The 13,193-nt window shown below is 41.0% G+C and overlaps 1 protein-coding gene across 1 annotated transcript in view; it reads left to right on the top strand.

The window, feature by feature from the left end:
- Window positions 1–2,752: 2,752 nt before the first annotated feature.
- Window positions 2,753–13,193, top strand: part of bcas3 (BCAS3 microtubule associated cell migration factor) — a gene marked incomplete in the record, with an annotated part of 263,195 nt that continues 252,754 nt past the window's right edge. Inside the window, 6 exon segments of the mRNA XM_078098554.1 lie at window positions 2,753–2,858; window positions 3,963–4,056; window positions 4,142–4,196; window positions 4,929–5,004; window positions 5,206–5,312; window positions 13,053–13,134. Of these exon segments, the coding sequence (XP_077954680.1) occupies window positions 3,986–4,056; window positions 4,142–4,196; window positions 4,929–5,004; window positions 5,206–5,312; window positions 13,053–13,134 (391 nt within the window).

Here is a 13,193-nt window from a genome sequence, read left to right as displayed (position 1 = left end):
CCCGCAACATGTCCCAGCTCCGTCTACATGCGGCTCGAACCTTGTGCGTGTTTGGTAGCACATATCTGCGTGAGAAGCTGTTCTCAGTGAAGACAAACAAACGTCTCACTGATGAGCACCTTCAGTCCATCCTGAGAGTCTCCACAACACGGGACCTCACGCCAACATAAACCAACTTGATGCCAAAAAAAGATGCAAAGCATCCAGCTCTGATAAAATGGCATAAGAGCAAAGAAAACTGAATGTTTTGCATCGTTATTTGTTATTTATGAAAAGCACAAATTTTATTTATAGTTCCAGGTTTTGTTTTGTTTTGCAGCATGTTCATATTTCTAACTTGTATAATTTTGACTGGATATATTTTTATGGAGAGCAAGATATTTTAAGTTAAGTTAAGTTTAAGTTTATTTATTGCAGAATAACATTCCTGTCTGTTTGTATTTATATTTATGTTAAAAGAAAATTTTAGTTTTAGTGTGTTCAATAAATGTTTATTCTGTTCGGCCCGCGACCTGAAGTGTGTTTTGAATTTTGGCCCCGTGTGCAATTGAGTTTGACACCCCTGGTCTAGAGGAAGGACGCTAAAGCCTTCCTTAATGGATTTCTTCCACATATTCTTTTTTATAGGCTTCTGGGGATTTTGAGCAAAGGATGTAGGACTGCCCTGCAAGGCAAATATTTTGATTCTGGACAAGATAAACTGAGCTAAACAAAATGGTTAAAATGTGATGAACTGTGAAGATTTGAGCTGCACTGTGATTGGAGTATATGACCTATTAGATCAATATTATACATGCTTTCTTATCTCTACATGAAGATGCTTTAGGTCAAATGTGGGATTGTTGAATGTATGGTAATAAAGGGACACAAAGCCAGGGGAGAGTCATGGAATGCCATGGAGCAGAAAGGTATTTACGGGGACGAAGAAGAAGCTGCGTTTGAATGTGCAGCCAATCACATATGACTGCAGCACAAGGAACACCCGTTGCGAGATTGGAAAATCTGAGCTGGATAAGGGGCAGGCAGAAGTCTCCTGTGAACCAATATTGATGGTCATATGAGACTGGACAAGGGGACTTTTCTATTTCACGAAATATTATACTGTTCCAGGGATTCCCAAAGTGTGGTGCTGGCACACCTGGGGGTGCGCGAGAGGAAAACTGTAATGGTGCTCTATAATAATTAATACTAAATATATATATTTAAATAACTTGTTTATACTTTATGAATGATAAAAAACTCAAATTTCAATTTCAACAATTTCCCAAATAAATGCACTTGAACTCCTCTTTTTACATACACACTAGCTAACTTTAGCCTGGTTTGTGCAGCTAACGCCAGCTAACAGCTAACTTCATTCTTTCGGCAACATTCATACAAATATGCTAATCTGGCTGAAGTCGGGAAACTGTCAGAGGGACAGAAGGCAACCATTTCTTTGCAGTAAACAACAAAGATGCTAATTAAGCTTGAATTGTAACTAAACTAAACTAAACACATTTAAAGTCAAAGATGTAGTTACCTGATATGATTTTAATGCTTCAAAATGGCAATTTACCTCAATAGCACCCTCTACAAATACTAATTCAAGCAGCCCCAGCATTACGTTTGACATACATTTGTGTAGCTTGGCAGCCATATGTAACACATATGACACTGAAAACAAAAACTATCTTGAGACCGTGCCAGAAGTCGGCCAGAAGTCGGCCATTTTGATATTTGTGTGATTTTTACGTTCATGTTTTCATGCTTAAGAATAACAATTCCTCCTAAATTATGGGATAAACTTCAATCCAATTTGTTCAGTACAATCGAATGTTTTGTGAAATGCTGTGGCTGTGGCGACGCACTCTTTCCATTGAAACATTCTTTGCGACTACAAGTCTCCCCTCCAAAAAGCTTTTTGAGGCAGGGGGGCTGGAAACTGTCTGTCGGATTTTTTCTCCCAGCTACAGACTCCTGGGTAGCTCATGCTGCAGATCCCTGGCTGACCACCCTGACTCATGGGCACAAGCTTCAACTGGGTCAAAATGACCTCCCGGATGGTACAGCTTAGTTTCACACGGTCCATTTTCTTCTTCGTTTTGTTTGCTTTATATGTTAAATGAACTGTACCTAATCTTTTTTTATTGAGACTCACTTGTGGATTTCATTTATTTGTGTAGTTAATTCAACAGTTGTCATCATAGTATTCTATGGCTCAAGTGGATTCTGGCTCTTGTGCGTAGAATATCACCGCGTAACACAAAGATTACTAATATAGTCTTAAATGAGTCGACTGATTCATTAAAGGTCCCTTGTCAACAAAACTTGCCCTGTTTAGTTTCTCTATTTATTAAAACTTCATTTTCTAGAAAAGTCAACTGTTTTAGGTGTTGTTGCACCCCCACCACACTGAGAAAGGATGCTATGTGTACCTGCCACAACACATATGAATTTTTCATTTAAAAGCATTAATGCAACATTTAAATTAGTTTGTGCAGTGTTCATTCATAGGCTACAACAAAATGTTGAACGAGTCGATATAACGTTCCTTTATTTGAAGGATTTACTGTCCAGAATATTAGCGTGAACTGAAATTCAAGAAACAGTTATGGGCTATTTCTTCATAGTTTTTACAATTCCGATCTATTTAATTTTGCCAAGAAAATTGTATATAAAATATGACGTTGGTTAAGGCCCGCCCTTTCTATCTCATGATTGGTTGCACGAAAACGTTTCTTTGTTCTGATTGGCTTTCCAAAACCCGACAGTGTTCCGCAAATCCAGACTGTTTGTGTTTTGACGATGATGTAAAGAGCTCCTCCGACCAACACACGAGTCCACAAGTAAGGACACGGTCAACGTTATGCTCCTCGGTTTGTAACTATACCCGCTCGAACATGATGTCCGACTGATACATGATGAATACAGCTCCTGCTTCGAGGGTTTAACTGTATTGTCTTATCTCCACGCGTGAGTTTAATCAGCTAACGGTAATGCTAATGCTAGCTAAGTTAGCTGCAGAGTCCCTGCGTGTCTCCCTATACGAGTCCAACGTTAGCCAGTGGTTGTATGTATGGAGCGGACAGCTGTTACAAGAGTTTCCCGTATAGTCCCTGTCGTTGCTCACGTTGCAAGCTAGCAGGAAAGATGTTCGCCGTAACCGAGGTTGCGATGAGCAAGCTTGCCATTGAGGTTTGTCAGAGGAGCTGATCCTTTTAATAAAGGAATGGAGACAGCGCTCACCTCAGCCTGCTCTACCCTGTTGTTGACACAGTTCCATAAGTGGGACCGGTGTGACAGTGACGTCTTCGGGGACAATACCTTCACCGTTAGTGAACTAGTAATCTATTTATTTGAAGAATACGCCACTGAAACGGATGAGAGTTAACAAATTGCTTCAGTGCTTCAACATATGAAGGTTGGATGATTTGGCAGATCAATTCTTATAGAATTTAAGGTAGGTATATGTAGGTAGGTATATGTAAATTGATTTGTTTAATTGAGTTGTTTTCAGTCCGATTGACTGTCATCAGTCGCCACGTCGTTGGCTAATGTTGGCGCCCTTCGGGTGTCTCCTTATCCTCCTAAGGAGCAACCATTTACCCCTCAAGACCACATCGGGTCTTTAGAAAAGAAGGGAAAAAAAGAGGTTGAAAGGAATCCCCAAATCAGCTGATGCCCAGTTTGTGGTTGCCTCAAAGTGCTGCTCACGTGGCCCCATCACTTTAATATGATGCCCAGGCGCAAAGGCCACAACAACATGCATCTTCTCCTCACTGTCCTCCGTAACTGGAGGGGCTCGTCTTTGTATTCTCAACTACATGTTTGTATACACTATAACAGCACAAGAGAAAACAACTCTTACTTCATTTTCACTCCACATGCACGTCAAGGTTTAATTTGTATTAAACCGACGGATACTATTTTCTTATTTGTATGCCGCTGTCGCGTTGAAATGTCTCTTTGTACATTTTCAGGATAAGAAAAGAAAGGAGACAAAATGGCATCGGACTCTCCACGCAGACCTAGTCGGTGTGCTGGAGGGGTTCTGGTGCGAGCACAAGCTGCTACGTAAGGACATAATCTTTCATTATTTTGTTAGAAATGATGCTGTTTGTATATGCATGAATATGACGTGAGGTTTTTGCCTTTTCAGGGAGCAGTCGTACATGGAAAGCGTGGTGACCTTCCTGCAGGATGTGGTCCCCCAGGTAGCTGTCATATTTTCTCTCATGCTTGCAGCTGTTTCACTTTGGATCCCAAATAACCGTCTGATTTCAATTAGTATGCTGTCATGTTCACAATATAAAAGTGAGGGTATAATAATATTTACTACAAAGGTAGTAAATATGGAAAAGTACATTGATTTCTTTGACACTATCTGCTCTACACCAATTCGTAAATAGCAGTGTTTCCGCTAGCATTATGGTACCCCCCCCACACTCCCCCTAAGCTGTAGACCTAGGGGAGGCGCTGTAGAAGTATCTACTTTAAAACATCAGTACGTAGTGCGCATCGAGGACACAGCAGCAGTCTTGAGGCTGAACAGCTGAAACAGAATTATGACAAAGAGGCACCACGTTACTGTTGTAGTTGTATAAAAATGTTAGAAATCAAATCTGTACGTTGTGAAGGATTGTTTCTCTCAAGCTTGTTTCACATCAGGTGACTATCTCAAATCCTGCTGGAAAAATGTGAAAATACTGAAATCGCTCTAACAATGTATACCCAACTCAAGGACTAAATTTATACGAAGTAAACAGAATGCTCTGTGGTGCTTTAAGCCCAAACAATGTGGACAAAGACATCTGTGTAGCTTGTCTACTTGCTCTAATTCTCCTACAAACCTACTTTAGTCTGGTAAACTAAACCTGGTTACTGATATTGGGTGAGTTTTTTATTGTATTCCTATCCCCCTCTCTGCCTCTCTTGTCAATCTACAGGCGTATACCGGTGCTCCGCCCACTGATGAGAAAGAGAAGATAATTTGGGTTCGATTTGAGAGAGCTGACATCAACGGTAAGTGTGTTGTACAGCTGGAATTTGTTTAGTCAAGAAAAGCATTTTTCCTGGATGGGGATCTTCAACAAGACTTTTGATGAATGAAAGAATAAAAGTGTTGTGATAGTAAAGAAACTTTTTTTTAATTCAAATCTTTCTCAGTGTCCAAATCTGTAGAAAATGTTTTTTTTCTGAATGTCTCCATCTGTGTTTGAACAGACACTTCCCGCAATCCGGAGTTCATGGAGATGCACAGCGGCACTACTGAGCCTCCCCTGTGCCTCATGATCGGCTACACTGACGGAATGCAGATCTGGAGCGTATCTGTGAGTCACCCGCCTGTAGAGCTGCAACCTCATCCGTTTTATGCAACCTGCTTTTGTCCCATAACTGTTCATTACACCGATGACTTCCGATTTATCATGAAACACATTTGGGTCATAATCAATGCTGGCTAGCTCCAAAGAACAGATATGCCACAGCTCTTCTGTCCAGTGTCCAGAGACCCCGAGTCTGACCCTGAAATGGGAAGCTCTAAGGTCCACTGTCTGTTCCCTCAACTCAGAGTTAGTTCACTCCGAGTTAAGCTTTTGCGCAAAGAAAGAAAACTACCATCCTTAGTGGAGCTGGGAGTCGACGATTTGCCATGGCAACATGTCAATAAAAGGCACAGCCTACACTTTAATCTGGGGGATGTAGAGTTGTTGATGAATGTCAACTGAGGAAAAAAACAGAGCAGGGCAAGTGTCATTAAGTCGAAAGAATAAAGTTTTATTCAGCAGTTGATTTATTTATCATTTAGCTTTACATTACCTGTATGGGGGATAAAGTGGTGATGTGCATTGGACTTTAGCTCACGTAACACGTCTCATACTAGTCACAGCCGGTTTAAAAGAACTTTTCCCACTGTTCCCACACCCACTGTGTGCACAGATAACACACTATATATATTATTATATATTATAATAACGTAATATTATAGAAGTCTCAGGAACAAAAAGAGGCCAGGCTTTTGCTAGATCAAATCCTGGATTTATTGAACACTCTGGATTCCCTCTGGACAACTCTCAATCACACTCAAATCATCATGCTCTCCTCATGCCCCCCAGGCCATATGGGTAATGTAGTCTGGTTTAAACCTACCAAGGTAGGGAGAATTATAACTGGACCAGATTGCTGTGAATTATAACCCTCCTACTCACTCATTGTCCTGTGAGTAAGAGGCCACCGCACACGTCCCCCAGAATTCACAAGAACCTTCCTACATAATGAAATTAGTAAGAAATCTATAACAAGGTTTTATATTCTGCCTTCCAGTAAGGATTCTCAAATGAATGCGCTGAATAATGAGGAAATAAAACCGCATGTGTGGTTATGTAAGCGAGTACGAGACGTTACCATGGTTACTGACCCAGTGTCTCAAGGTTAGCTAACTCAAGAGGTTCCACAGATCTTGCTTTCTGAAACAAACAAGTTGTTTACATTATGCTTCCATCTAAAACTATGTCACAACTAGATATGTCAGTTTAAAAAAAATGATGATGAAACAATGAGCAAACTTTGTTACTCGTCCTGTCAATACCCAGTCCCTACAATAGAGCGTGTGCTTGGATAACGTCGCCGTCATGTGCTTCATGAGGGTCAAAGTTCAAACTCGTCAAATGCGTGGTGTCCCCTGCCCAACACAACAGACTGTCTCCTGACTAGGACAGCTAAAGCTAATATTTGCAGCAGTTTATGTTTTTTTTCTGTCGATTGCCCGCGAAACGTTCATTTCAATTCCTACATGTCAACAAATCTACGTGTCAAATCTCATGAATATATATATATATATATATATATATATATTAGGGGTGCTAACGATTAATTTTAACAACGATTCGAATCGCGATTCATGGTTGCCGATTCGATTCATGGACGATCCGGCAATGGAAGGACGACGAATAAAAAGCTTTAATTGCACTATTTTGAGGTGTTGAGGCGGGATATCTTATTGTGAAAGGCCAGAATTGGATTCCCGGACATGTTGTCAGCATCAATGGTAATGTTTTACAATGACGATGGTAGTCTGTCCGGGTCATGCCTACAGCAGCGCAGTGCTAGCGTCCTTTTACAGTCTCTGGTTTTACGATTTTTACTTTCATAATTGAATTGTATTTGGCTCAAAATGTAACGAGCGAACGCCTACTTTAACGCCGTTACATCATCTGTAAACATTACACGATAATATTTATCTATAGTTAGCTAAAAACTGTCGGGTCAGGAGATAGTTACGTTAGTTGTATCGGTGTGTAGTGACTTTTATCACTCTGACCAAAAGTTATTCCCCAGAGCATTAACATACAGGTTTAATAAATATTTCAGATTCATAAACACCTTATGTTTAAACTAAATATGTTCTTAGTTAAGCACAGGGTTGCGAAATTCTGGGAATATTAAAAATTGGAAACTTTCCATGGGATTAAAATTGAAATTTTGGGATAATTTAGCTTTATTTACATAAAAACTAAATCACAAGCAGACTTGTATGCAAACATTTCTAATATGACCTTTTAACAACCAAATTACTTTTGACATAATTAATTTGTGAGTAGAACTTTATTCTTTTATTGAACAACATTAATGTTGATTTAAAGTGGCAGCTATATCCTTTGCATAGAAAAACAGCAGCATGTGCTGCATTCTATACTTGTTTTTGTTGCTCCGCCTTTCATTAGCAGTTATTCCTTGTATTTGTGATAAGTCGCCCAACTCGCGCGGTTTGATGGCCACCGACGTATTGCATGGCAGCCCTTGTCCACTAGGTGGCAATGTTGATCATGTTATAGACAGGATTTGGTACGAGTTGCTTGCCTTCTGCTCAGGGCTGAAGAGCTGTAACCGACCTTAACAGGTCCCAACATCTTGCTGAACTTCACTAGTTTGTGAATAACGGTTTGTCACAGAACCAAAGTGGACGACGAATATACAGATGGACAGCAAATATATTATATATATTAAATATAGAGTTGTCAGCATGTGTGAATGGAAAAGACAAACGATGACCATGACCTCACCCAGAATAATCAGAATGCCTCTTTTTAACCAAAATGAGTGTGGATCAGTTCAGTAGCAGCAGGTGTACTAGGTGGCTACACTTATCAACATTAAATGAGTGCATGAACTCAACGAATATACACTCACACACACATTCACAACTATTGGTCTACAGGGTTTCTCGGCCTCTATACACACAAATTCCACTAGTAAATATGTCTTAATATCAGAGATATGTTTAATTCCAAGCCATTTCAATTCAGTGGATGTAGAACAAACTATAATCATTACAAATTAAAATTCGCCAAACAACATCAAAAACCACAATCATTAAATCTCTCAAAACGACACCAAAGAACACTAAAACAAATGTGCAATAACCACTGTAGTATGTGTACATATGTTATTTAGTTCTTTGTATATTTAGATTTAGGCCTTTGCACTTCTTTTTAATTTAAATTTGTATTCTTGTCATTTTTTTCTTATTATCATTATACTGCTCCTCTGTTTGTTTTTTTACCATGTATCCTGTGTGCACTGTCCACTTTGCTGCCGCTATCTTTTGAATTCCCCTATTGTGGGACTAATAAAGGATTATCTTATCTTACAACCTCAGACACTACAAGACCGTAAGAATAAGAACAGAGTATTTAGGATTATCTTGTATTTCCCTCTATTGTTGCTGGGCTATTGGCTTGGATCATATTGGAATGTACAGATGCCCGGTTTGATATTGTCTTTACTTTACTTTGTATGTATAAAAAGAAAATGACATGTAAAAAATGTACATAAATCATAAACATTTAACAGTGCATAAAATAATTTAAAAATATACACATTTATATCTTATAATTTATTCTGGTGTGCAGTTTTGGTGGGTGTGAGAGAGTTAATCTATTACAGAAACAGTTTCTAACAGTATTATCTGTCGTAATTGAAAGGTTTTATCCATGTTCCCACACATTCTAAACTTCCTTGGCCATCCGTATTACGCATCCTCCTTCACGCGGACTGGGGGTTGCAAGCGTCATGAAACGTAATATTTTCCAGAAAGAATTCCCACTCCATCCTGTTATCCCAGTTTGATTTGTATTATGTTTTGTGTAGAATGGGTCCTATCTTGTCATTCATTAGTGGTTATATAGTTTAAAACAATTTAAGCCTGTGTGTGTGTGTATAGTATATATGGCCTTCTACTGCACCTCCTCCTTGTCCTAATGAAAAAGACGTCAGGCCTAAAGACATCAGGTCTCTGACCTCCTTTCTGCAGGCCGATGAAGCCCGTGCTGTCGGTAGACTCCTTATGTAATATGCTACATGCCCACTAGGTGGAGGCCTTTTGATAATATCTGTCACTGGTTAATACGACCTGTTATTTACAGCTCAGATTTGAACCTTAGACATTGACTCATATTTTGATTGAATAAAACATGTATCAAATGCATACATGGGGTAAACTGCTACACATAAGTGTTCTCTGGTCACAAGCGGCATGTTGGAATACAATTCTCTATTCCCGAGCAGAAGGGTCAAGAAATCTCACTTAGCCCATCCTGGAAAATCATTACAAGATTGCCGGCTCTTCACAAATGCCCTTTGAAGCTTTTCGCTCACCGAGTATCGCCTTTCATGTACTTGCTGTCACTGAAACATGCAAACTTCACATTCATCCTGTGAGATCCAAACACACCAAGGTCCTTAATCAGGTCCTTTTGTAAACAGCCGCGGGTAAGAGGACACACTCTGACTTTACCCGTGAACACACACGTTGGCCCCTGTGATGAGAGCTGCTAGCAGCTTTCCTGCAGCAGCGCTCACAGACTTCCAGTTGTTTCAGCCCAGTGGCTCCTCTGCCTTTCGCTGTCACTGGAACACAAATCCCAATTCACACGGCTCGTCATCACACGCTGTCCTTCCCCAGTGTTTTTCTTTGCGTTTTTTTCAAGTTTACGTGATGTTTCTGGGTCCTGTTTTTTCACAGGGTTTTAAGTAAGCACTGGAGGTGCCTCGGCCTCTGGCTCTCGAGTGGCTGTGAAGTGTTTGTGACAGTTGCTAAGCCGACACCCTCCATAATGGCCCGGCAGAGTACGAACAAGCACGCGTGCACACAGACTTTCACACACTTGTGAGATTGGGACTGCGGAACGCTTGTGCTGATGCTGACAGAGCTGTTTAGGAGATGTAGATTATGTTGCCTTCTACTGGAGAGGTGTCGTCCACCGCAGCCCGATAAGAGGCAGACTGGTGGACCAGTCGTCTACCTGCCTGCGTGTCGAGAGGAAAGGACCTGCTCAGAGGACAAGTGTCAGTGGATGTGCTGAAGAGCTGCAGCTGTATTACTAAAAAAGTCCATGAGCTGGTCCTGGACTCGCTGCGATTTGAACATATGACCATTCAGTGAAAGTGCATTTTCTGCCCCCTCCCAAACAAAATCTTGATGGTTTCCTTCAGACCTTTGAACTGAAAGTTACTTGAATGTTTTAAAATTCCAGAGTGCAGTTTGAAAAAGGGACAGGGTCTATAATCAGGTCCGTTCAGCTGATGAACTGGAATGTTTAACATGAACATGAATACGCTTCGGCTAACTGTTTGCCATCAAACTTATAAAATTATATCACATACATTGTTAACTTGTCAACAATGGGGGAAAGTATTGTAATTCACAATAAAATAACACAATTCTAAGCGGCCCTTCTAGGTTCTATGTTTTTTTGCGGTGGGGGGTGTTTTGTCTTGGGTACAATGGTAGTAGAAATTGTTGTAGAAATGGTGTGATGTCGAGGGTGGTAAATAGAAACAACCTTGCGCTCTCCTAAACTTGACATCTTCTGTTAGACGCACGTGCAGTGTGAATAACTCAGAACATGTGGGGTTAACAGAATACTCAGGATGGTAAATACTATATACTTGCTACCAACGTGGAAGGATCCATTCAGCTGTGCTTCAGAGGCTGTGGTGCAGTAGAAGCAGCATGAATGGAACCGGGCAGGATCGCAGTCTGGAGTTTGGAAAGGACAAAAAAAAAAAACTTTTCCAAGTTGATTTTCAATTCTACAATCATTTATTCAAATGAGAGTCATTAGATAAATGTAATATATCTAGATAGACCAGATGTATACTGCACATCTTGTTATTACTTGGTTTCACAAAAAAGAAAGTTCAGTTGCTTTCAGTTTGCTCTCACCGTGTTTGTGCTCCGCGTCATGGAAGCACCTGTAACTGTCCAATCCCTGAAGCACCTGCTCCCCCCCCTCAAACCTCCAATATGTCCAGCACTGTTAGTAAGCGGGCTCACTTGTGAATATGCCCCAGATATCCGTTCACAGCTTATGGTATTACATTTGAGAGATTAAAAGAGAAGAGCAGACACTGTGATTCCACAAAAAAAACTACAAGCCACAAATGAAATGTATATAATGAATAACGGTGCTCTGGGAAAACAACTTTGAAAAAGCAATTTGGCATATTGCATACGATGGGCCGCTAATGTAATGGTGGGAATGTTGTTGATGGCAGCGGATGTCGCACAGAGTCATGTAAGGCGGGGATGAGCGGCGGGGTAATGCACAATAACCCGGCGCATTAACCTCCGGCCCTCCCCTCTTCTCATTTTAATCCAGCAAATACCATTATTCCCCCCGCTGCAGGTCCATTTGCTTGTGCTGGAATCCTGCCCTCCTGCCAACCTCCTCGTATTCCTGCTATCAGTGCTTGTATAACCTGGTTGTGTCTCCGGTGTTAATCTACCACTGCTGGGCATGAAGCACTTTGAATAAAAACGCAGCTACAAATCCGCCACTTTGAAAAAGCCACTAATTGCACAAAAGAGCGATCATCCCCTCTGATGGGTTTAAAGACTTCAAACAACCAGATTAAAGCACTAGTAAAGTGATAATGCAGGTTTTGCTATAATTTAAGGCATAAAAGAATAATAAAAGTGGGGCATTCTGCGCTCAGAACAATGTGTGATTACACACGCTAGGCGCGCCTCTCAGGCCAGTGACCTATTATACCGCTGTCCCATACGAACACATGAAGCTTAAACCGGACACAACCACACGTCCATCTACGTCCTTTACACCGTAATAAAGAGCCGGCACACAGTACACTTCAAAATCCTCTTTAATATGGAAACCTTTAGTGTTCGTCCCCAAATGTCATCAGTGTTTCAGCTCAGTGAAACAAACACCTGTCCAAACCAGACCTGCTAATATGTTTTTCATGTCTTTGCGTCTGTGTATGTTTCATGTGTATTTTATTAGACCTAGATAATTGGATAAATGTAAATAGGTTTAAATGTACAGCTCAGAGGGCCAGGAGAGAACACCCACAGGCACGGAGAGAACATGCTAACCAGAAAGTCGCTGAAGGGGTTTGAACCCAAGACCTTCTTGCTGTGAGGCGACAGTGCTGCCCACACCGTAGCGTGGGTGGAAAAGTACAGTAACAGAATTAGATGTTCTGATCGCCTCCCTACGGCTGTCAACATGGCCACGGCTGAGCCGACAGCTAATGGTAACAACGGCAACTAACCGTGGATACACAAGGGCGGTCAGGGCAGTAACATGGAGCAAAAGGGCCGCACGGATATAAAGCACACACCACACTGATGGTGATGAGCAAGTTTCTATTGTAGAACGTAAACTCCCCTCAGCAGCAGAAGGTAACTCCAGCTCTGCAGACACCTCAGGCCTCGCCAGCACCAAACTCAACATCACAGTAACAATTGCCAAGTTTAGCTGTAAAGACATGCGACCCTACAATGAGGTTGAAAATCCGGGGTTCTGTGAATTGATCCAAACATTGTGTAATTATTGTGTAATGTTTACATTGAAAATGGTTGCACAATAAAAGGTTAATACATTTGGCATTAATTGTTGTTTGCTTGTTTATAATATCCATAATTAATTTAAACCTGATTTCCTTACAAGAAACACACTGTATGGTTGCTAACAACCATACAGTGTGTTATTCGCCCACATGTATACAAGCCCTGAATATAAGCTGTAAGGTCTGATCATTTCTTTCAGTTGGCCGGTGAAGCCCAAGAGCTGTTCTCCGTCCGCCATGGTCCCGTGCGAGCTGCTCGCATTCTGCCTGCTCCTCATATCAGTGAGTACCTTCTGTGCCATGAATATGAAGCAACTCTGTGTGTCTGGGTATTGCTTTAA

Source organism: Gasterosteus aculeatus, chromosome 1 (assembly GCF_964276395.1).
Source record: "Gasterosteus aculeatus chromosome 1, fGasAcu3.hap1.1, whole genome shotgun sequence".
Classification (NCBI taxonomy): domain Eukaryota; kingdom Metazoa; phylum Chordata; class Actinopteri; order Perciformes; family Gasterosteidae; genus Gasterosteus; species Gasterosteus aculeatus.
This window is presented reverse-complemented; position numbering and strand designations above follow the sequence as displayed.